The sequence below is a fragment of the Cephus cinctus genome, unplaced genomic scaffold, assembly GCF_000341935.2.
Source record: "Cephus cinctus unplaced genomic scaffold, Ccin1 Ccin1_scaffold0709, whole genome shotgun sequence".
Lineage (NCBI taxonomy): Eukaryota > Metazoa > Arthropoda > Insecta > Hymenoptera > Cephidae > Cephus > Cephus cinctus.
The window spans coordinates 1,797,528-1,820,716 of NW_014333329.1; the positions used below are offsets into that span (position 1 = coordinate 1,797,528).

The 23,189-nt window shown below is 35.5% G+C and overlaps 5 protein-coding genes across 16 annotated transcripts; 2 read left to right on the forward strand and 3 right to left on the reverse strand.

Annotated features, from left to right (window-relative positions):
• Window positions 1–777: 777 nt before the first annotated feature.
• On the reverse strand, window positions 778–10,480 carry LOC107270189 (angiomotin-like protein 1). Of its 7 annotated transcripts, none has more exons than XM_025087586.1 (13): window positions 10,345–10,480; window positions 8,910–9,025; window positions 8,594–8,775; window positions 7,948–8,210; window positions 7,314–7,509; window positions 6,891–7,180; window positions 6,334–6,734; window positions 6,100–6,254; window positions 5,650–5,975; window positions 5,283–5,417; window positions 5,013–5,194; window positions 4,750–4,904; window positions 778–3,600 (listed from the first exon to the last, which is right to left on the reverse strand). In XM_025087586.1, the coding sequence occupies exons 2-13, from the start codon at window positions 8,986–8,988 to the stop codon at window positions 2,689–2,691; spliced, it is 3,276 nt and encodes a 1,091-aa protein (XP_024943354.1). In that variant the 5' UTR covers window positions 8,989–9,025; window positions 10,345–10,480; the 3' UTR covers window positions 778–2,688. The 7 variants fall into 7 exon arrangements, with proteins under 7 accessions (XP_024943354.1, XP_015600466.1, XP_024943353.1 ...); XM_015744980.2 differs by lacking the exon at window positions 10,345–10,480 and adding an exon at window positions 10,111–10,246 and having other exon boundaries at window positions 6,109–6,254; XM_025087585.1 differs by lacking the exon at window positions 10,345–10,480 and adding an exon at window positions 10,111–10,246.
• LOC107270192 (thiosulfate sulfurtransferase/rhodanese-like domain-containing protein 3) lies at window positions 10,445–12,325 on the forward strand. 4 transcript variants are annotated; one of them, XM_025087593.1, is made up of 5 exons: window positions 10,445–10,562; window positions 11,088–11,310; window positions 11,571–11,777; window positions 11,853–12,015; window positions 12,095–12,325. In XM_025087593.1, exons 1-5 carry the CDS (start codon window positions 10,485–10,487, stop codon window positions 12,147–12,149), a joined length of 726 nt encoding a protein of 241 aa, XP_024943361.1. In that variant the 5' UTR covers window positions 10,445–10,484; the 3' UTR covers window positions 12,150–12,325. The 4 variants fall into 4 exon arrangements, with proteins under 4 accessions (XP_024943361.1, XP_024943362.1, XP_015600474.1 ...); XM_025087594.1 differs by lacking the exon at window positions 11,571–11,777; XM_015744988.2 differs by lacking the exon at window positions 10,445–10,562 and having other exon boundaries at window positions 10,916–11,375.
• On the reverse strand, window positions 12,262–13,851 carry LOC107270191 (NKAP family protein CG6066). Of its 2 annotated transcripts, none has more exons than XM_015744986.2 (4): window positions 13,618–13,851; window positions 13,302–13,389; window positions 12,832–13,223; window positions 12,262–12,737 (listed from the first exon to the last, which is right to left on the reverse strand). In XM_015744986.2, the coding sequence occupies exons 1-4, from the start codon at window positions 13,701–13,703 to the stop codon at window positions 12,560–12,562; spliced, it is 744 nt and encodes a 247-aa protein (XP_015600472.1). In that variant the 5' UTR covers window positions 13,704–13,851; the 3' UTR covers window positions 12,262–12,559. The 2 variants fall into 2 exon arrangements, with proteins under 2 accessions (XP_015600472.1, XP_015600471.1); XM_015744985.2 differs by having other exon boundaries at window positions 12,832–13,226; window positions 13,618–13,849.
• Window positions 13,784–21,302, forward strand: LOC107270188 (nucleolar pre-ribosomal-associated protein 1). Of its 2 annotated transcripts, none has more exons than XM_015744978.2 (16): window positions 13,784–13,924; window positions 13,991–14,327; window positions 14,402–14,696; window positions 14,810–15,404; window positions 15,485–15,778; window positions 15,894–16,184; window positions 16,284–16,616; window positions 16,737–17,064; window positions 17,173–18,351; window positions 18,421–18,741; window positions 18,821–19,342; window positions 19,427–19,554; window positions 19,664–19,873; window positions 19,974–20,197; window positions 20,276–20,672; window positions 20,747–21,302. In XM_015744978.2, exons 2-16 carry the CDS (start codon window positions 14,099–14,101, stop codon window positions 21,281–21,283), a joined length of 5,883 nt encoding a protein of 1,960 aa, XP_015600464.1. In that variant the 5' UTR covers window positions 13,784–13,924; window positions 13,991–14,098; the 3' UTR covers window positions 21,284–21,302. The 2 variants fall into 2 exon arrangements, with proteins under 2 accessions (XP_015600464.1, XP_015600465.1); XM_015744979.2 differs by having other exon boundaries at window positions 13,789–13,924; window positions 14,093–14,327.
• A 112-nt stretch (window positions 21,303–21,414) lies between these two features.
• On the reverse strand, window positions 21,415–23,103 carry LOC107270158. The gene is made up of 3 exons (XM_015744893.2): window positions 22,687–23,103; window positions 22,473–22,595; window positions 21,415–22,397 (listed from the first exon to the last, which is right to left on the reverse strand). The coding sequence occupies exons 1-3, from the start codon at window positions 22,712–22,714 to the stop codon at window positions 21,439–21,441; spliced, it is 1,110 nt and encodes a 369-aa protein (XP_015600379.2). The 5' UTR covers window positions 22,715–23,103; the 3' UTR covers window positions 21,415–21,438.
• Window positions 23,104–23,189: the final 86 nt, after the last annotated feature.

Consider the following 23,189-nt stretch of genomic DNA (forward strand, 5'->3'; position numbering starts at 1 on the left):
TCATTAGATAAAACTTCACAAACCTTCCTGTCGCTAAATTTCATTAAAAGAAAAAAAAAATGTTGAACAAGGTAACCCATTTTTTTTTTTACAACAGAGCATGTATTTCGTATAATTTCTTTACATCAGCCAACTACCATTTTTTGTGTACAAAGCTTTCCATCCATAAAACGATACATTGATTGGTGGTTTTCCGGTTAGTAAAGCTACCATACATACCAGTGCGACTAGGCACTGTTCCACAAAACACCCTTTAATCGTAACATCAGCTTACTGTCTATTTTCTAGCCTTTCCATGACACCAAGACCTGCTCGCGGCTGTCGCCAATAAAACGTATTCTCACGCGCGGCAACAGCCATTCGCAACGTCTGCGCTATAATCGGTTCGCGATAAATCGCCGAATAAATAGAGCCCCGCTAAAACGGCCGTATCAAAAATAGAGAGCAAACGACTAACAGTTGTAATTGCCTTTGCAGTTACTTCACGGTGAACTATACGCGTAAAGGCGAAAATATTTAAGGAACAATATTTTGGATACAACGTATAGTCACACTTATAGAACGCATCTTTGGTGACACTACAATTTGGTATTCTTGCATGTAAAAGGTACAGATTTCACGATCCTAAATATATGCATATAGTATAACGACTGTATAAATAGTGCTTTATACATTACACATCACAATTAAATATTTGGGAAAATTCGTTCGTGCTAGAAACAACAAGAAAAATGAAGACAGATAAAGAGAGAGAGAGAGAGAGAGAGAGAGAGAGAGAGAGAGAGAGAGGTAAGATAGAGCAAAACAAAGTTTATCGTCCAAATTGCAATTGCCTTTATAGATAGCCATGATATAACAGCCATTTTTTCGTGTAGTCGCGAAGAACGCAAGAGAATCGACGTTTCCTTTTATTTTATTCATTTTTTTTTCTTTTTTTCTTTGTAATCGTCAAAGACGTCAGGAGCATTTTTTTTATGACAAGGATAAAGTAACATTTGTCACGAGTACGAGTGAGACACGTGCTTACACGCGAGTTGTGCGTAAATTTGAATACAATTATTTTACGTTTTAAATTATTAGGGTAACGATCCTAATGTCATATACTGACAGTCGACGAAGTACGTAAGACATAAAGAGCGCAATTACACGGCTGTTACAACACAACCAATATAAAGCTGTTACACGGAATATCATAGGACGATATATGAGATACGTTTTGAAAATCAATGCAAGACTATCAATAATGATCACCTTTCAGCACATCAGGAGCTTTTTCTTACATTCGTACGTCAGTTAATATTGAATTAACTATACATTCACACTGGTATAGAACGTTACGCCCGAAACAAAAAAAAAAAAGAATTCAAATGACACTAGTCTTCTGCTTGCTATGCTACATCACAATCAAAATCATTATTATGTTACAGCTTACGATATAGATCCTGCATACATTCGCTACGCTTCTACGGCGTTATATTCGTGAGAGATAATGACACGTTAGATAATAATTAACACAAGCACAAATAAATATAATTATATTACGAGTCATTTGTTAAATCGTATTATAAAGGTAAGATGAAATTCGACACTTTGGTGTTTCAGTACAAATGTAGAGGCGACAGCGTCGCGATGCGAATTCTCGTTAGAAGAAAATGCGACGTATCAAAATGGCGCGAGGGGAGAAAAGTAAAAATTACGTTTTCGCGTAAGTGTAAACCGTGGTGAATGGAGCGAAGATAAGATCTAGAGATAAATTACGTAAAACGAGAGAAGGTAGAGTAACGTGTGAGAAGCTGAGGTTGAGAAACAAAAAAAAAGAATAACGATAACAGCAATCGTGTGAGAGTTCGTTTCGTCAGTATCCATTTGCTCAGTCTTATGAGAACCTATATCTACTGCGTTGAAGATCGCTACGTGATTCGGCAGGACGTTACACAACAATTTGACAAATGCATATAACCATAAAAAAATAATTGACCTGTCTCGGGACACGTGTATCTACGTACGTATATCTGCTTACCGAAAGGTGAGAAGCTAGAGAATAAAATCCAAGAATCGTAATCATTGTAAATATAAATTATGAGGAATCCTCGAATAGAAGTGCTATCTCGATAAAAAGTTTGAAATTTGACACGTTTCATTAAAATCAAGTTAAAGTTATATGTTAAAAGAATTATCCGAAGTCGGACTGAAATCGAAAGATCGCAGCGCCTCTGTCGGTTAGTTTTCTCGTCACATTCCGCAATAACGTTCATGGCGTGTTAGGCACGCGTGAATATATCGTGAGCGTGATAACAAGAGAAATAAAGAAATAAAGAGAGGTAGAGAAAATAATAAGAAAGGCACTTTACCAATTGACTATTCTCGACGTAGCTACGACTGACAGAGTACAAAGTACAATCGTCTACGCGAGTGATTGTAGCGAGAAAAAAAGACAGACTACGACGTATTTCACGTGATAGGAGGAAAATCCTTTCCAAAATGGAAATCACTTTGGTAATGACTAGGTCTTACAATCCCTATTCTTATCATTTCATCCACGTATTGTGTATTATGGCGTATGATTGGCTTTAGCGGATTGTTTAGCTTTTCTTCTGCTACCGATAACATTAAAGGAGCATACCTAAGGAGACTAACTGTCGTTATTATTATGGCTGCGTACGTACTCCGAGCGCGTTATGTACGTTATTAGAACTGAATGCGATAATTGCTTGGTCGTGGTATTGACCTGGCCTTCGTCGGCGGTAGAGATGCCGTCGAAGCTTCGCTACTGGCCGTTCCACCGGAATCTCGTCCGCCGCTTTTACTACTGACTGTACTTCCAGTACTCTGTCCTCGGGATCCGCCCTGCTTTTGCAAGCTCCCTTTGGCATCGCCGTCGCTCAGTCGCCCGTACTCTCCGATGCGTCGCGACGGTGGTGGTATCAGCGAGCGACCCTGAGTCTCCCTGTGCTTGACGTCTCCGGCAGCGCTTCCTCCTTGCTGTTGTTTCTTTCGTTCCAATTCTCCAAGCCGCTCGTACTCCCCGCTATTGGTGCTGGTCTTCTTCAGGGAGTTACTCTGACCGGACGTGTCTGATCCCGATGACTTCTTTCGACGCTGCGCCTTCGTATCGAATCTACCGTACTCCAGGGTACAGTTGTCAGAGTCTCGTACCTTGATCGTTGCGTCTATCGCTGGACCAGGATCCGACTTCTTGCGGGCTTCCGTATCGCTCAGCCGACAGTAACGTGAATTCGTTGACTTGAGCGTCCTTGGTGGCCGCGGTAGAGAACTAGGAGGAAGACTTCCGGCCCTGCGTGGCTCGCCCTCTAGCATTCTCTGTCGCTGGGAGCTTCTACCTTGCTTCTCGAGTAACATCATGTCCTCCGGCTTACCGTCGGACAATCTAGACACCGTGCCTTTGAACCTTGATGCACTTGCAAACTCCAGCATCCCCCCAGAAGCCTCGCCCCCCGAGTCGTCCAGCAGACGACTCTTGCTGGAAGCTGTACTCGAGCTACCTGTGCTATCTACACCCGCCAATAGTGGCTTGGGTATTTTTCCTTTTCGCGACGCAGTGCCTGGATTAGAGAATCCTGGAAAACAGCAAAGTGCCCGCTGAAAAAAAAGAGAAGAACGCCTATGTTCGAGAGGAGGCCAGGACCTGGAAAAGGGGTTAGTGCACGCCACAACAACGCATGCGGCACTCTTTGGGATGTGCGGATTGGATCTTGAAAAGGTTGGGAATTAGTCGGTTCACTCGACGCAAGAATGGATTAATGATGTCAAATCAAATGCGTTATCTACTCTAATATATTTTTTTTTTTCAACGATTAACACAACATGGAATAGATGCAAGAAACAATCACACTGGGACGAGTATAAGGTTTGGTTGTAATATAATTTTTAAGAAAATTGACAAAAGAATTGTGCCTAAGACATTGTTTAGCAAATATGCACAACACATGTTCGATAAAGGCGAAATTTGTTTTTTAAGGGAACATTCGCCATATTGGTAGTAATTTCGATCTGGTGAATATTACTCTCTTTATGCCTAAGTTATGAAATAATATAAGTGTATCTTGGGCACGGTATTAAGAAATTAAAAGGCGCGTATTGCCGTATTAAATATATGTATGATACGGCCCATTAATATGAATGAATATTGTGAACTTCGTAGAAGATGAAATCTTTCAGTTAAATACTCTCCTAAAGTGCCCGAATGTCTGGACAAATTCGAATCTGGTTATTATGCAGCAGTAAAAACTAAAAAATATGTTATGAAAGTCCGTTAGGAAAATGTTAAGAGCAGTTAACTGTTCAACTGAGAAACTAAGGTTCCTATCGATTCGCCTAAAAAGCACAGGTCGATCTTGTTTTCTTTTTTAATATAATAAAATTAATAAAATTAATAACACGTTAACTACTCTCACGCCATATCCAGGTAAATTAAATGCAACACGAACGCAACAATACCTCATAGTGTGTGTGATCTGTAATATTTTCATGGGCTGCAACAGCTATTGCAGATGGTAGGAACAAAATATACGAACTAAGAAATAAAGTGTTGTTCCTCATAGTCTTGAATATTATCCATTCGTTTCAGATTCGTACATAGGGCACAATGATATGACGATAAACGCGAAACGAAAGATACGATATACATTTGAATGTAGAATAATATTTGAAGTGATTGTGAGAAATATAAATTAGAATTGGCGTTATCTGTAATAATACAGAACACTACACTGTGGAGATTCTGCCTACCTTGCTGAGTAGCTGGGAGTCTAGTTCTTTCAGTTGATCGTCCAAACTCTTGTTTGTTTGTTCGAAGCTTCCTTGTTTCCTATACTTGTAGCTGTCCGACACCCCATATGAACCTGTACTGCCATAGCCGCTGCCACTACCCAATACACTGCTTACTATTAACATTCAAATAAAAGAACATGATAAAGCTGCCAATGCTATACTTTGCTACTACATTTTTATAAAATAAGTACCAAGATATACAGAGGTTGTATAGTTCTTACCGAGCTCTGGTGTACTAGTCAGTCCGGTATGATGGTCCGCTGAAGTACTCGAATGCGATGAATGAGCGGCAGGATAACTGCCCACTCCGCTACTACTGCTACTGTCCTTATCATAAGTGTGCTTTTGAAGTACTCTTATCATTGCGTCTCTTTCGGCCAACTTCGACTCCAAATCTTTCATTCTACAAAGGAAAAAGCATGTAGTTTATTATATGATTTCAGATTTAATTGTCGATGAGATGATATACATCGATTTGAATGGTAAATTACCTAGATTCGAGGTCAGCCAATTTTTTCTGAGCTGCATGTACTTCGTCCATGTGACGCATCTTCTCGGATCGAGCTTCAGCTATTAGCTTTTCCGCGTCCTGACTTGTTTTCTCTAAAGCAGCTATCTTCGCATCTCTAACAAAAACAAAGGACAGTATATCAGTTGGATTGTAAAACCCGGAAAAAATATAAATAACTCTTAGCTAACAAAGATTGTCATAAAATGAAATACTTTATGGGAAAATCTAGCACTGTCTATAATGCAGTACTATTACAGTAGACAAGCTTGAATTAGCTTAAAGTAGATCCACAAATAATGAGCAGAAAAGGTATAATACTTTTTGATTATGAATAAGAAGATACTCACTTTGGAAGACTAGCTGCATCAATGGCAGCTTGACGTAGTGCGCTCTCTTCTAAATAACGTTGTTCCCATTTTGCGACATCGCCTTCCAGCGACATAATCTTTTCATCTCGCTCGCGTAATCTTCGCTTAAGATCAGCGATCGAGTCACCGTTCAGAGATTGTTCGTGGCTGTTAATACCACCTCGTCCACCTTCCCTTAATTCTCTTTCTAATTGGCCTCTCAATTGTCTCTCAGTTTCTTCTCGTCTATCGCTAGACGCTTGTAAAGAAGACAAAGCCCGTTGCAACTGACCAACTCTTTCTACGTACACTTGTTTTTTACGGCACTAATTAAAGGAAAATTTATTTCTTTCACAATTATTTCAAGTATTCACCATTTTCATAATAATGTAAAAGCTCAGTAACCTAAATCTTAAATTATAGATATCATTTTAGTGAAATTATATTTACTTCACGTACCTCTTCTTCAAGGCGTACGACATTCCCTTGTGCGTTAGTAAGTGCAGTATCAAGAATATCAATGTGGGTGCGTTGTTCCTGTAATGTTGCGCGTTGTGCAGCCAACTCGATTTCCTGTCTCTCTTTCGCAGCTGCGAGTTCCTTATCTGAGAGTTGTAGAATTAAGGTAAAACATTCCATACAGCAGTGTTACAACTGTTATACAATTAAAAGTAATACACTTACTCTGTGTAATGAGCTGTCCAATGAGTAGTTCCCGTTGCGTCAATTCTTTTCTCATTGATTCCACAATAGGCGGACTGTCCGTTCGGGAGGACAACAAATCAATTTGATCCCTCAGTGCGCGATTCAATTCGGTAAGTCGTCTACAATCATTCTGCAACCTCAATCTCGCAGCCCTTTCCAATTTCTCTCGGCGTTCACAGGAAGCAGCTAATTCTTCATGCGCGCGATGCACTTTCGCTATTTCCTGTTCCAGTTTCTGAGATTTCGCTACTTTGTTATAGCAACGCTCTAATTCAAGTTTCAAGGCACTGTTCTCTTGAATTACGATCTGTACCATTTCCGATGGCGGCCAAATCTCCCCTGCTGCCGTTTCTATCTCTTCTCTGCCTTTCGTTTGAGGACTTTGTAATAGAAAATGAAAAAGGCAAAAAAAATTACATTATCGCACGGTAATTAAACTTTCGTCTATTAAATTATTACGATCTTGAAAGATGAATTAATAAGTAATTGCTAATTAGTTTTATGTAATAGTTAAATAATTAATAAATATACGTTACCGTGGAGATGTGGCACGTGGATCATAGTTATCGATATCCGACTTGCCAATCCTGGACAAATCGGGTTGAGACCTGGATAAGGTAAGTTTTTCTGTAGGTCCAAGAAGTCTATGTTTACTTTTCAGTGGCAGTAATGTCGAAGTGTAAGATGGAGGTGGCCTATCTTCAAATTCATTGTCGTTCTGCTTCCCTCGATCATTCTCTCGCATCCTCATCTCTATGGTACCGCTGTTGTTCATGAGTTTTCCGTACGAGGGTACTTTAACTTCCTTCGCGAGGTGCTTTAATACCTGTACATAAGTGGGACAATAAAATAAGTGTACAGAAGAGAATGACATAGTCAAATGTCTCGATGAACAGGTATTAGTAGACTCAAACGGAACATGTAATTTAATTTTTACTCTATTGATCAAAGCTGCTTACCTGTGATTGACTAAGGTAATCATCAGGGATGTCAGTGATCTCCTGACATCCACCACCACCTGATTGCTCGTAGATGTGGTCATCGTGCGGTAAACTGGCTAGAGATTGCATAGTAGGACTATTTGAATGCCCTTTGCCTCCACCTTCGTTATACAAGTAGCCCATGTCCCCGTGTTCCCTCACCATGCCCGATAATCTAATAGCCATTTGAATAAATAATAATTAATTGCAAAAAAAAGGACAAAATGCAATACCGATACGGTGTATATATTTATAAAAGCACTACGTAGAGGACATTACGTACGTGTCAATGGCTTATCAAGTGGCAATAATTCTATTCAGGAAGCAACTAATAAATGACTATATCGCTCATGAATACAGTTGGTTACAAAACGAAATTCCTAAATTTCGTAAATAAAACGTAATAGCAGAAAAGAATTCGGAATTTCAATTACACAATCACTCATTAACAATTATTTCGATGTTTTCTTTTCTTAACAATTACAAGCAAAGCTATGAATAAGAACTTAATGTGAACGAATGGGCACATTTAAAATATATCATGAAATTCACGAATCCACATATTCCTGTATAATTAACAGAAAAAAATTATATATGTATACATATATAGTACCTTCCTGATGGTGTCCAAGAACTCTCATCGTTAGCGTTGTGTATAATGAGGGTGTTATACGAACTCGTTGAAACATCTAAACTGCTTCTATTGGATCCAACACTGGTGCGATTGCTCAAGTTATCTTTTAGACTGTTTCTGTTTGAACCATTGATACTATCTTTGAGGCTGTTCCGGTTCGAACCATTTAAACTCTCCTTCAAACTGTTTCTGTTTGACCCATTCAAGCTGTCTTTCAAACTATTTCTGTTGAGCAGGTTACCCTGTATTGTAATGAAGGATTTTTGTGTTATATAACATAGTAGCATAGCTTGCAATGCAGTACAAAGAGTAAAGATGTATTGCTGATTAAATGTGATTGCTAGTATGTATGTATTCAAGCCCCACCTAATAGAAGACTTGTACATAGCACATTAACACAAACCAGGTAATCAAACTGACTAAAAGTTCCTGACAAATGTCAGTATGTCAATAGTCAGTGTTTAGAAATGTGGTTGGCATCAAAAGATGAAAGGTATGTTAGGTCTCATTCTATCGTAATTGTTTTCTCACATTTACGTTTAACAGAGGAAATTAGTTACTACTAATTTATGATATCCAAACACTATTCTTATGTATATATAAATTCACGAAGTGTTGTATTTACTTGTATGTTAGGTATATTTTCCTTGTGACTTGAGGATCTGGATGGACTTTGCTGCTGATTTTCTTGACCTTGTGGCTCCTGACGAGCTGTATGCCTTATGACATATCGTTCTTCGTTACTCAGATTTTCATTTGATGTTGATACATCAGTATCACTACCACTCAGACTCTGTGGGAGTCCACCTATTATAAATAAAAATTATATATTATAGTACAGTGATAACATAACACTGTACTTGTAAATATTACTATATACTGATTACATTGAATATCTTTATAAATAAAAGACAATGTTAACTAGATTTGCTCACACATACCTTGTGCAGATAATTGTTTACGTTGTATATTATTATTAGCGAATGGTAAGAATCGACCAGTTTGCTGAAGTGAACTCATATTGTTACTTGTTCATCCATCCACGTAGTTTTTGTACCTGTAAATGGTTATAAATTTAGAATATATGTATCATACAAAAAACCACAAAAACATACTATTGCTAAACTATAACTAATAAATATTAAAACTCAAAAATCATCAATAGCAATGATAATGAGGCTATAAAAACCCTTGAATAATTTACTCTCTTGTTTTAAAGAAATTACCAAACTAATTTAAATATATGCAGACTATAGACCAGCTATATCTTATGTAAAATTTGACATTAATTTATACATCTTGGCTCTGGTTACAATAAATAAAAACATCCTCCAACTACAAACAAGACACAAATGAAAAATTCAAGAGACCTTGTACCAATAGAAGTAATACATGACTACATTCTAAAGGAACAGTGCTCATACATTTTTAATCTGTGTTGTGAAAGTGTAAACTTGATTACGCAAAGCACAATTTTTCCAATTGATAACATTGTTAAATATAAGCTCCTAGCCTGGCACTAATACACATAAGGCATCTCAGCTTGATACTGAATTGGCAAAGTGCAGCATGCGTACTACGCTCAACGACGGATAAGTCACAATCGCGTAGCACGATCTCGCGGCCTTAAAAAAACCAGACAACACTTCGGAATGCGGTTTTATTCATGCGATCCCGAGGACTTGACATTATATGGCTGTCCGAAAATTGAGGGACAAAGCGAGGACTATGGCGAATCACTAAGAAGGAACAAGGAGAGATAACGAGTATACAAGATAGAGATAAAACGAGAAAAAGGAGAAGGACAGAGGCATTATAACAGTAGTAAAGCAGAGCACTCTGACAGAGGTGTCAACAGTCTGGAATGTTGATAATCTGCAGATACGAGATTTTCATTATTGCGAAACAGTGAACGGGAGATATGTAATTTGCGAGCCCAGCGTCCATGGATGCGTTACGCGCAACGAAGACTTGAAATACTGAATTTGCACGTAGGCTCTGTATTTTTACAGCTTCAGAACTCACAGAGCTGTATAAATAAACAAAAGGACATCACCGAGCGCATTTGCCAGAGGATTCCGGCCCTCCGCACTAACTCCAATTGGCGCACCGGCTTCTCTATACGATTTTCCAATTACTCACACGATCGACGATGCAAGAATCACGAGGGAATCGCTATTATTCCAATAAATGAATACACTTCGCTGATCCGCGCACGGGAAATAAAAATCGCTAGTTCGCACATTCCTCGCCAGAGGGCGATGTTCCTAAAAGGGGCACTTTCACAACCACTTTTTTTTTCCCTTTTCATTACGTCTTCCCAAGACATTTGTTCATGAAATCATGAAAGCGCACGTCTGACGAAGAGAAACCTACCGATGAGTTTGCGTGTACGACAGAATCCGAGCATATTTCCTTGAATTTTTATGAACGCGATGCTACGAGCGTGATTCTAGATTTACTACACGAAATAAACGCAGCCATCAGTGAAATCGTCCCTGTCGCCGCGACGGAATATGTTACCGGCACATGTCCCCCATTGGAGATACAGCCATAAGGAAAGGAAGGAAGGAGGAACGGAATACGTTGTAGCTGTTCGTAATAAACTCATCCACCTCGGAGTTATTCTGCTGATATATTCTAAAACCATTTTTAATATCTTGTAATAATAACCTTGACAAGCTTCGATGTATATTTTAATTCAACTTAAGTCAAACCACTTTCCATTAAATGACTAGATGAGTTTTTGTTAATTGCAAGTTTTATATATATATTGTACTATGCGATCAATTTGATTGAATCACAAGATATTGTTTCTTGCTGTCGGTATATTAATTATGATTTTTAAATGAAAGATAATCCGTATTCTTGATTTTACGTACAATATCAATTACTTACGTTATTACTGAAGAATGAATGGGAGTTAGAAAAATTATATTTCTTTTTAATGATATATAAAGATTACTAGTTTATCAACTAATTAATAAGTAAATGTGACATGGTTCAGGATTACTCGTATAAGCAGTATAAGTAATTTCTCATGTAATTTGTTATATCTTCGTGATTGTATTTATGCAAAATATAACGATATTACTGTGAATCTCTGTTGTCTCTGGCACATGTCCCCCATTGGGGATACAGCCATAAGGAAAGGAAGGAATTTCTGTCGTCTGGAACGACGGTCGATTGACATGATCCGAAGCAAAGCACTTTTGCTGAACCAAAAATTTGTAGTCTTGCAATTTTCGATTAGAGATTTACGATACTTTTCAGGCATCAATGGTGTATCGAGTTATCCCTTCATAAACAATCGAAAAATTCAACAATATCCGGCATTTTCTGGTAACTTTGAATGTAAAAATATTTATTTAGATATTCAATTTATATCATGGCTAATGTGTTAGCCGGTAAGACATTTTAGCATGCATAAAATATCGTTTTAAGAGTCTATCGAAATTCAAATGTTAAAAGTAAACTGTTGTACACGAGGCAATAAATCTATATAGTATCTATAATAAATCATTTCTGTATACAAAAATATTTTGTACTTTAAATTTAAATTTTAATGGATTGTGGAATTAATATATCACCTTGATTTTCAGCAAAAAGTCATTTAAATTTTTCTATCTTTTATAATCTACAAGCACAAACAAAAGCAATGAGTGGAGAAGGAGACAAAAAGGCATTAATTGTTGACTATAATGATTTGTTAGAGGCTCAAAAAGATAATAGTGTTTTAATTATTGATGTACGCGAACAGGATGAAATAAATAAAACAGGAAAACTCCCTGGTAGCATTCATATACCAAGTAATTAATTAAAAGAGTTTTCTATCTTCTTTATTTTAGCTATATCAATTTATTTATTGTAACTCATTGTTTAAGTGGCTGATGTTAGCAATCTATTATCAAGTCTTTCTGAGGATGCATTCAAAGAGAAATTTGGTAAAGCTAAACCTGCAAAAGATACTAAAATCATACTAAGCTGCCATGCTGGAAGAAGAAGTGCTAAAGTTCAAGAAGAAATACAAAAATTAGGATATGAAAGGTATGCTATTTCACTCTATATATAATTTTGATATAATAATGACAGGTCAAAAGTTAATAATTAAATTTATTTGTTTTAGTGCTTATAACTACGTAGGTGGCTGGATGGATTGGGAAAGCAAACAAAAAGTTTAACTGTGGAAGATACAAGGCACATAACGAGCAATTCATATTACAACTTGCAAGCTAATTCTATTAAGGAATGTTAAAACATAGAAACTATGATATATTTGCACTTGTATGATAATTCTTGGCATATTTTTTATTTGATTAGTCTTGTTATACAGAGAAATATAGATTAGTATTTCATATATGTATGTAAACAGAATTTTCTTTGTACATCCCCTGCCATTAATAATTTGAATGATTATTTAGAGTTTATAAGTACAGCCTTAGTGTGAATAAAAATTATTTACGAATCCCACTTGCATAACAATTTTCTTTTAAAATACTATTTAAGATTTTATTTTACAATATAGTATCTTACATAATCAGTCTATATTATGAAAATCATTAAGAAAACGTTCTGACACAATTTAAATAATTTAATTCTTTTTCTGTTCCTGGGCCAACTTTTGATTAACCATTTCCCGAAATTGACCTAAAATAAGATTCTCTCTCTTTTGTCTTTCTTCTTTGCTAAACATGGCCAATGCCCGTTTCTCATCCGCCGAATAGATCTGGTTCTCTTTACGAATACGGACAGCCTCCATACGTCGATGCCTGTAAGGAAATTAAATAATTTATAATATTCTTATTTTATGCCATAGGTTAATTCCTATAAATCTTATTTTAGAATTATAATCAAAATATATACCTGCTTCCACTCATAACATATCCAACCGATTCATAAGATGCAATTTCATCTGATGTAAGACCAATTTCTCCTCTGCGAGGAATTCGTTTCCCTTCAGCTACATATGCAGCCATGGCGGCACCTTCTCCTGGTAACAATGCTTTTCCAAAATCTTTTGCTGATAATGTTACATGTTGTTTCTGTACAGGTCCAACTATTCCTTCGTCACCACTCTCATCAGAGCTAGACCCTCTTTTACTTTTCTTATTTTCTGTTACTGCAGATTTTTCAACCCATTCCAACTCTTCATTGCTCAAATTTTCATCAGAACTACTTTCGGAATGTTTTTTCTTCCTTTTCTTTCGTTTCTTTTTATCCTTTTTTTCCTTCTTTTCTTTTTTTAACTTCTTACTCTTCTAAAATAAAAAATCATTTCAAATATTTATTATAAACAATATCTTTTTATCATTCATTTGCATATAAACGTTTACCTTCTTTTTCTCTTTCTTTTTCCTTTTTTTATCTTTCGGTAAGATATCATCTTTCTGTTTATGTGTGACTTCATCCTCATCATCCGAACTATGAAAATAAAATATGTAGTATATTTAAAATTATTACTGAAAGATTATTATATTTTGCAACTAATAAAGTCTAATACGAATAGAAAGTCATAGTATGCCACAATAATAATTCAGAATAAATACAAAATTCAGCAGCTAATACACAATAATCTTTCATTCTGATTAATGTATGTTTACTACACCAAGAAATATATCAAATGATGTAAAATGTTGGAGATTAATTTACTCTTCTATACGTGTAGGAGATTTCCCCCAAACTCTGTCCACTCCACATAATCCAATTTGTTCTCGATCTCGTCTGCGGGCATCCATTGTAGAATTGGGTGATAACCGATTTATATTTACTGTTTATCATGAAATAATTAGTAAACTATCATTGAAGATTGCTGCAGCTGTGCCACTATGGATGTGTTCCGAAATTAGTTTTCAGTAACAGGCAGTACTGCACTGGTGTTCCATAAAGCCGCAGTGTGTTAATAGGTGGTACTTATGGTGACAGTGTTACTTTCTGCACACGTGGGTTCGTTTACAATGTAGGTTACTCTATTCTACAAGTTGAATTTTTTTAATAAGTAAACTAATTGCTATTTTTTTTTTAGAGCGCCTTTAATCTGACTGGTCTTTATGAAATATCTTGTTGCAGCAATTGATTTTTCACATTCTTATTACAATTTTTATCTGGAATGTTTATAATTTCCTAGAGCATAATGTCAATCTCTCATGAAACGGATGTCAGACCTGGAAAGAAAATCAAGAAAAAGGCAAAATATAGTAGTAATGCTGAAGTAAATGAGCAAGAACAACCAATAAATGGTTTTCAGGCATCTAACAAAGATCAGCAGAAAGTTAAGAGAAAGAAGCGGAAGGCAGATAGTAATGTTGAACAGTACTCTCCACAAAAAAAATCAAAAGAAAATGACAATTCAACAAGTGGAGGTAAATCATATTAAGAAAATAGTGTGTCAATTAGCTGTATCAATGTATCTATTATCATTTATTTCTTTGAGTAGTCGATGAAACTATCAATGAGGACAAAGAGTCTGACAGAGAAGAAATGTCAGCAAAAGAAGTACACCACATAACAGGCAAATCCTTAAGAAATAGTTTCAACTCGGCAGAGGGTTTAGATATGCTTCGAAAATTTATTACCATTTGTCAGGAAAATAAACAGCGAGACCTTGCTAGTGAATATTTACATGCTGGTGGTAGTGCACTAGAAGTTCTAAGGCTATTGGATACCTCTGATAAAAAGAGTATCAACAATGCAATGACTGTCTTCTCAGCAATGCATATTGTAATAATGAAGTAAGATTTTAAAAAAATGATATACATAATATTCATCCTTCATGGATTTACCAATAATTGCAATAGTTATTGCACATATAATTATACTCGTATCACATATGGATTGATTTCAGAATTCTAGCGCAGTATCCACAGTACTATTCGAGTGCTACAGAAGCCTGTCGTCACTTGGTGAACTCTCACTTATCCTCAGTGCATGCAATGCTTTCTGCACAAAGTAATGCAAAGCATCGACGAGTCATTTTACGATTATTAGCTGCTGTTGTATCACTTGGGGGATCATTGCCACGAGAACTGCTTAATCATTTGTCCTTACATACTCAGGTTTTGGATGCTCTTACAAAACATAGCAGACCATCTGATTCCCAAAGTGTCAGAACTTGTTTTATTCATTTTGTTCTTGCTTTCCTAGTCGAAGGAAACATTACTACTATCCGAGCATTATTAGATAAACGTGGTCTTCTATCCAGTATATTCCCTAATTTAGTTTACGACTCTCATACAAACGTTCATTTAGTTCTTACTACAGTGAGGACTTACGTTCTTGAGAATCCTGGAATTAGTAAAACTATAAAATTGCATACATTCTCGACACCTGTTGTACAAAGTCTTGTATCTCTCTACAATTGGAAAGGTCCAAAAAATTGGCCAGGATACAAAAAGCATGGTTCTGCTACATCAGACGTTATCAATCTTGAAGAAAAGGAAGTACGTATATGTTGCTCAGCAATATATTTATTTTTTTTTCATATTATATGAATGACACGTTTTATCTATTTTAAAAATAGATTGCGCTGGAAGCTGTTCACGAATTCCTACTAGTACTACTTACATCGAATCGCCATGGAATTATTTTTCATGACTATACTTTAGGTACCTCAGGTCGTAAGCACAATCAGTCAGTGAATATTATACTTCAGAGTCTAGATAGGCCCTGGGAACACGCCAAACCCTTAGATTTGGTTGTCAAAATTCTAGTAGCTTGTCCTGATCTTGTCAGATCACAATTCACGTATACAGAGCCCTTTTTAGAACCCAGAGTCTCAAAAAAATGGGTTTCTGTTATGCAATTTATTAAAAAGGTAATTATATTTGATCCAATAAGACCATTAAGCACAGAATTATAACATAGAAGATTCAACCTGTCGAATTGTAAAGTAGTATCTATTCCAATTGAACAAAAATTATTTGTTTCAGGTAATTGAGTCGATGGATGGTGAATCTTGTATAAAATCTTGCATAAATGAGCTCTCAGTATCTCAACTAATCAGTGCTGTAATTGCTTTAACAATGCCTTTATCCATTTTGAGAAAAGCTATTGTACCATCTTTAAGTCATGATAACATTATCCCGCGACATGTAGCGATGGATGTTTTTACAACAATGCTTACTAAACTTAGGGAATTTACAAAGATTATTGAAGACATTTATAAAGATTCTTCAGACCTTTCGCAACTCAAGCATGGAATTGCGGATCACATCCTTAAGGTAACATAGTCATATTTAGCATTATTAATTATTTTCCTGTCAATAACGCAATTAATACATAATTATAACGTTCATAACCTGGTTGTAAATTTATTCCAGAATGCACCAACTTTGGATACAATTTTATCAGTATGGATAAAAGCATTTACGCCAGATACAGATACTCTGTCTTTAACTGATGAACAGATTGAATTGATCCCTACGAAAAGTAATCATTTAGCAGTCATCCTTGATTTATTGCTAGCCTATAAAGATACTTGCCCAGGACGACTGGAAGCAGGATTCATATCGAATTCTGATTTGCAGCCAACAGTGCTATTAACGAAATTGAACGATTTGGCGAATATTAATGAAGAGGAATTGAATGATATGAAAGTGAAGGCTTTACAGTTTCTGTTAGCTTTGGACTCTTCTGTTTTTGATCCAAGCAGGGTAATAAATTAGTCATTATTACGATCATTGCTTTTGTTTGATTAAGTTCTAATGATTGGTACATATAGAGACTTTTAATGCGTTATACCTGATGTTTGCTTTTCTTCTATTATATTTCAGGAATTATTTAGTACAGTCTTGCCGTTTTTAATATTGCTATTAGACAGCCCATCGAGCTCTGCTGCATTACACACTAGAAGTACACTAATTTCCTTATTAAATACTTCTGGACTCTTTGAGGCATGTGATGATCAGACAGCAGTATGGATAGAGAACTTTTCCAGCTTACATGATGCCAATGAAAAACTCGAAGTAGCTAACTGGTTAGTTAAAATCATCAAAAGTGTGTTAAAGCATACAAATAAATACATCAATCAGATAACTAAAGCAGAGGAAATTGCTGGTGAACAAATTCTTAGTGCTGACAGAATCGCAGACATTTTTGAGGGTAAGTGAAATAAATTAATAAATAAATTCAACAGAATTTTTTACGACAGTTTTATATGTCAAACAATCAGATTATATGAAATATATGTGAAATGAAATAATTTTTTAGAACTTGCTAGTAAAGATGCGGAAAGTGATAATATTCACAGTGCAAATCTACAATCTATCACTCTAATCCCGCCGATTTTATGCGCTGCTCTTGAAAATTTGAAAAAGAATCCAAATGAAGTATTATTGCGTTACATTTCTTACGTTACTGTTAATACTCTCCATTATCAAGTAGCTCCTGGTACTTTGGTACATTTAGCGCAATATACCGATGAATTACCAGCAAGAAAGTATTTATTGAGTTGGGTACAAGATGGAATACCAATTCCCATTAAGAAGCATCTCGCTCCTAAAGTTGTTATAAGTAAACTGAGCAAAGTTTTATTGGGAGACAGTAACATTGACGTAAAAGATATTTTTATTGGAGATAGGAAAATTGCTTTTACGTATAACAACGAGAATGTCGAGTTTACACACTCATTGAACGAATACGAAGTTTTGTCTTTACTGAGAATGACTTTGTTCTATTTTACACAATTTTTACAACGTGGAAATTTTACTGCTGAACAAAATAGTAATTATTCGTTGGTCATTGTGTCTCTGTTACATATTGCTAAAGATTTGAGTAATGCAGAAAATTCATGCTTCATCAAAGAATGCACCAGGTGGATCTTTACACACCCTGTTATCCTGCAATATTTTTCTCCATTGTGTAAAAAGAAGCAGGAACTTCAGAAAAATTTTACAAGAAAGTTCTTGGATATTTTAGAAATATCAGTGAGGTTGAATGAGAAGCACGAGATTGCTGAATTACTGTTACCTTTCAAAGAGAAAACTTTGGTACAGTTGGAGACAGCAATAAAGAAATATCAAAATGACTCGAAAGTGAAGAATTCTTCAATGGTCATGGAATTCATTAGAATGTTGCAACTCAATATAAAAGATATCATCAGGCTATTCACAATTATCTTAAAACTGCCACAGGAAAACCTTCTTTCTCAGGATAAAATGTCGTTGAGTATGTGGGGTATTATTATTCCAAATTTATTGGAAATATCTTCAAAATTGAGAGGCTGTGTGGAACGGGGAGAATCTCTAACGCTTGATAAGAATATTATAGAGAAAATCAGTTCTGCTTTGGCGTATCTCTGTAGAAGCGATGTAGATGTTAGTGCTTGGGAAATTAGTTTACATAAATACTTGTTAAATTATCCTCACAATATTGCTGGGATTGATATAGGTAAGTAGCTTAGATATAAACACCGAACAATAAGAAAAACTATAAAAATAACACTACTATATATTCCAGGTTTATTTAAGTCTTTGATGAAGAAGGCTTTAAATCCCAAACCGATTGAATTCATCTCGTTTCTCATAAGTCGAAATCCAAAATTTATTGATCCTTTTATTAAATACATTACCAGCAATAAAAATACTTCGAATGAGAGTGATCTAGTATTTTCTGTACTATCGGGTACTTTAAATTGTAAATGGGATGTGGATTTTTTAAAGAGAGTATCTCAGACATATATAAAAGACATTCAGAAGTTCTTCATTGAACCGAAGATAGAGTATAAGTGGATTGAGAAAAATTTAAGGGCTGTAATGTACATAATAGATACAAATTTTGGTATGTACTTCCATTATTGTTAATACATTATGTCTCTGATACAGAATATACATTTAATTTATTTCTTTTATTAATTTAGATGCGGAGTTTTGTATCAGCGTTAGCAATACAATTTTAACAAATGGCGATAAATTAGATGCAGTAAATATAAATTACATAGAGTTGTTGGAATGTCTATTTAACAAGGCAGCAACTTTGCAAAAGAATAATGCGAATCCACTGATAAATTTCATCCAAATTCTGGTGCATATAACAGTGGCGACTCTAAAAAAAGAATCCAAAAACACGTCAAAGCTTGAAGTACTTTGTAAAAAATTATGCAGCGCCATCGAACGTAACAAATCGAAGGACACTGATTTTGCATTACCAGAATTAAGTAAAAATTATTCCTGGCCACAATTCACACGTTTCTCACTGAAACTAGGTCTTAAATCTTCCAAAGCTGAAAAACAGGAATCTCCATTGCTGAAAACTTTAAGCGCCTTGTGCAACGTAGCATACAAAGATAATGAAGAACATGAATATATAAAAACTTTATTTGAAATGACGGTGTCTCATTCGGAATTTATTAACATAATGCTAAGCTCCTCCGCCACGAAACGTAAGTTTATAACGAGTTTGATTAGTTCAATCTTCTTGGTTATAGTATGATTTTTCAATGCAAAAATTTTCATCTCATGTTTAGGTGATTTAGTGGAACTACTGTGGGTGCTTGTCAGGAAAAATAATTCCGTAATGGCTATGACTCAGATTCCATTATACTTGGCTGCATACAATGCTACACTTAGTGAGAGTGATCAATTTATTTTAATGGTATGCATCAACTTTCTTGACAAATGTGTTTTTATTAATCTCAACAGTACTATTTTTATGTGCTGTAGTATAATACACTGTGTATTAAATAATTTATACATTTTTTCAGCTTCTGCGGTATTACGAGAGTCATAATATTCGATTGAATGATTACCAACCGTATCTTTGGGGTAATGCAGCAGCAACGCATTACAGTGTGAAAGGCGAAATGGATACAGCCTTATGGCGACAACCATCGACTTCCCAAGTCTTGGATTTATTCTCCAACGAAATTGTCAACAATACAATAAGGAATTATCCTGTTCACAGAAGCTTAAAAGTGCGTATAATAAATTTATGTTTTCTTATATATCCTCAATATTTATCAAATGTTGTATGAATATTATATGTATATTATATGAATAATGTTGCGTTTACAGTGCGAAGAAAATGTACAAGCTGAAGATTCAGTATATGATCCAGCATTTTACTTACCATTGCTATCTTATTTATTATCGGATAACAATGTCGTAGCATGTCACAAAGTCACAAAAAGTGGTGCATTGGCATTGGCATTACTTTCCTGTTCAAGTATTTGTGAGCAGACTCGAATGGCAGGTTTTACTGTGATTTCCAGATTTTATTTTCATTTAGAAGCAACCAGGTAAGCCGTGGTGATTTGACTGTCAGCCTGCACCCAAATTTATTTCTGACAATAAGTTTAACTGAAAACATTTTTTAGTTCAAAAGAAAAGTTACTATGGATGCATTTTGTGGATTCATTAAAAAACGGTATTGCATTGTCAGAATCAGGCTTAAGGAATATTCGCCTGAGTTCTTTAGTAACAACGTTTTTGGCAAGGACATCCTTAGTTACGACGCAGCCTTTGAATCCACTTTATTCACCCCTACAGTCCTTCCTCATGGCTAAACCTGCTCTCGATATAAACACCATTCCTGAGTTTCTTCAGTTATTCCACAGTTCTGAGATAGAGCATGAAGCGCACAGACATTGGATACTCCGAGTGATTCGAGACGGAATTAAAACAGAAGCTGATATGGAAATGGCCCTTAAGTGTTTCCTTTTCAAAATGCTTCTTGATTTTTACTCATGCGCCTTGTCAACCTCTAAGACAAAGGTAAGACCGATAATAAATTTGTATGACAATATAATTGTCATATTTATAATTATTACAATTAATAAATCCATCAGATTCTCATATTGGAAGTCTTGGAATCGACAGTAAAACTCCAGAAAGCTGCTTGGATATTAGTTTCCGGTTATGCATTGTTACCATGGCTCCATGAGGCTGCGGAATCAATAGATTCTCGAGACATGGAGCTGTTTAACACAACAGTATCTCTTCTGAAGAATTTATTGAAATCAATTCCACAAAATCATTTAAAGAGTGGCCATGCACGGACAATGATTCTGAGCATATTACTGACATTGAAGTCACGACTGCCTAAGAACGTTAGCCTTACGTGCTACACAAATTATATAGAAGCCTTAAAGAATACATTGACAAACAAAAATATCTGTAAAGGTTTGTCGAAAAAAGATGTGAAAGATATAATCGACATGTCAAAGAAATTGCTGGGATCCATTAACGACTGTGAAGACATGCTAACATACAGTTGCGAGTTTTCAGTAAAAACAAGCGATTCACTAAGTAACGACGAGTTAACGATAGCAAAGATATCTTTGAAGGAATTAATTTTCACATGGTATAATCATAGAATTAAATAAAAACTTCAAATCTCTCCAATTCATGTGTACAAAGCTTCATTAAAAACTTTAATAAGAAGAAATTAATAAAAAATTTCTCAAAAAGATTTATAGCTATGTAAAATATGATTTATCAATTGCGTATATACTTTTTGTATAAAATGTATAAAAATATTCTATTTGCGCGGATAAAACGTGTGGACAAAAACATCGGCGTCTTTGTTGTGAAATTTGCCTTCGTGGTGGCGCAAAACAATCGTAAATGACCTAATAGTTTGTGGTGCGCTGATTGCTACACCTTGACGATATTCTTTTAATTTCGGTAATTCTATATCTAATTCTTCGGGAAATACATCAACCGCCTGATTGATAGCACCTTTATTCAATTCCTGAATAGCTCTTTGTACTTTTGGGGTACTTAAGACGTAATGCCCAACAAAGTCCTGATCGTTTCTTGACAAAAAACCTGTTTTCCAGCCATTCATAGAATAATTTTCCACGCTATCATTTTGACCAGTCGCATCAGGATGCGATGCGTGACCTCGCGGATGACCTGTAGCATTATGTGCGTGGCAAGGCTGATTTTGGGAATTATCTATAACTTTTTTCGCATCTCTTTTAGAGCTACCGTTATATTTTGCACCGCCTGTCATCACCTGAATATTTTGCGTGCGTTGTAATTCCTCAATTACTGCAATGAATTCAGCGACTGTGATTAAATTGGCTCTCATCCATTGTACGGTGGCTTTTCTAAGATCGTTAGACGATTTTTCCGTTTGGCATGCTACTACATCAAAAAGACAGTTATTGCTCAAATGCCTTCCCGGTGAAACCCAGTGCCCGCTTGATCCCCCTGGTTCTGGTGGAAGATATTCTACATTAACAGGTTCCTTGGTATTTTGTTCGTCAATTACAAGATCCTGGTCTTCTGGGATCAGGACTTTGACGGGTCGTTCAATTAGCCTACATAAAGCTAGTAAGTGTACAAGTCCTGCTGGACCATTTGCTTCTAACTCGTTTGTCAGTTTTTCCGCTTCTTTTAAAAGGTTTTGCTTAGAGAAGTCCGTTTCTGGTTCTCTGGCGGATATATCGTTAGAAGACAATCCTAGGCTACTTCCCTGGTGTTCTACCTTTTCTACATTTTATGGAATAATATAAAGCAACGGAAATAATTCAAAGTATTTGTATATTCACTTGTATGGAAACCAACGTTTCTTCATTTTTGGTTGATCATTTTGTTCATTCTGCTCTTGTAAATATTCTTCATCTACATTACTTGTCATTAAGGTATTACTGTTAAAATTAGTGACCTGCCCTTTGTTTTCCAACTTTCCTAAGTTTTTAAGAGTATCAAAAAATATAGAAATAGCTGGCTAAAGAATTATTTCATTACAATTAATTCTTTAATAGTTCGGAGTACCTACGTTTTTTACCGTTAACATCGTCCTCCATTTTCAATAATTTAATAATACACCATGATACGAATTTTTCATTTAGTTTGATAGTTAAATAAAATGTTAATATCTATTAGTTGGAACGCTTTTAAACTGTTACTTGGAATTTTGAGTCTTTTTGGCTAAAAATCGAAAACGTATATTGGCTGATGTTTGTCCCGCTTGGGGACTTTCTATCCAAAGAAGTAGGCAGATGTTTCCATTACTCATTTTTTAATAAAAGAATGACATCGATATTATAACACAAACATGGCAATTGATGAATTGGAAATAAATTGTAATAAAAAAAAGTCACAAAGCTTTTGTTTAATTTTCTCTTCATTATTTTCCATCAGCAAGCAAAACGTATATCTTTTATGTACATTTCATTTCCGAAGTATACTTTCGTGTACGCAACTTGAAAAATTTTATTGACACTATAACACAGCTTATTATTAAATTTTGCGTTTCGATAAAAAAAAAAGGTGTATTTA

What these genes read in the sequence shown, in the direction of transcription:
- LOC107270189 (XM_025087586.1), bottom strand. Translation starts at nt 8,988, where the DNA reads ATGAGTTCACTTCAGCAAACTGGTCGATTCTTACCATTCGCTAATAAT. An exon ending in CCACGTGCCACATCTCCACG is followed by an intron (nt 6,735 to 6,890) that starts GTAACGTATATT and finishes TCTATTACAAAG; the next exon opens with TCCTCAAACGAAAGGCAGAG. An exon ending in GATGCAGCTAGTCTTCCAAA is followed by an intron (nt 5,418 to 5,649) that starts GTGAGTATCTTC and finishes TGTTTTTGTTAG; the next exon opens with AGATGCGAAGATAGCTGCTT.
- LOC107270192 (XM_025087593.1), top strand. Translation starts at nt 10,485, where the DNA reads ATGTTACCGGCACATGTCCCCCATTGGAGATACAGCCATAAGGAAAGG. An exon ending in TGGTAGCATTCATATACCAA is followed by an intron (nt 11,778 to 11,852) that starts GTAATTAATTAA and finishes TCATTGTTTAAG; the next exon opens with TGGCTGATGTTAGCAATCTA. An exon ending in CAAAAATTAGGATATGAAAG is followed by an intron (nt 12,016 to 12,094) that starts GTATGCTATTTC and finishes TATTTGTTTTAG; the next exon opens with TGCTTATAACTACGTAGGTG.
- LOC107270191 (XM_015744985.2), bottom strand. Translation starts at nt 13,703, where the DNA reads ATGGATGCCCGCAGACGAGATCGAGAACAAATTGGATTATGTGGAGTG. An exon ending in TCTCCTACACGTATAGAAGA is followed by an intron (nt 13,390 to 13,617) that starts GTAAATTAATCT and finishes TTATTTTCATAG; the next exon opens with TTCGGATGATGAGGATGAAG. An exon ending in AAAAGAAAGAGAAAAAGAAG is followed by an intron (nt 13,227 to 13,301) that starts GTAAACGTTTAT and finishes TTTTTATTTTAG; the next exon opens with AAGAGTAAGAAGTTAAAAAA.
- LOC107270188 (XM_015744978.2), top strand. Translation starts at nt 14,099, where the DNA reads ATGTCAATCTCTCATGAAACGGATGTCAGACCTGGAAAGAAAATCAAG. An exon ending in TCAATCTTGAAGAAAAGGAA is followed by an intron (nt 15,405 to 15,484) that starts GTACGTATATGT and finishes TTTTAAAAATAG; the next exon opens with ATTGCGCTGGAAGCTGTTCA. An exon ending in CTGTTTTTGATCCAAGCAGG is followed by an intron (nt 16,617 to 16,736) that starts GTAATAAATTAG and finishes ATTATATTTCAG; the next exon opens with GAATTATTTAGTACAGTCTT.
- LOC107270158 (XM_015744893.2), bottom strand. Translation starts at nt 22,714, where the DNA reads ATGGAGGACGATGTTAACGGTAAAAAAC. An exon ending in CGATGTTAACGGTAAAAAAC is followed by an intron (nt 22,596 to 22,686) that starts GTAGGTACTCCG and finishes TTAAAAACTTAG; the next exon opens with GAAAGTTGGAAAACAAAGGG. An exon ending in TCAACCAAAAATGAAGAAAC is followed by an intron (nt 22,398 to 22,472) that starts GTTGGTTTCCAT and finishes CATAAAATGTAG; the next exon opens with AAAAGGTAGAACACCAGGGA.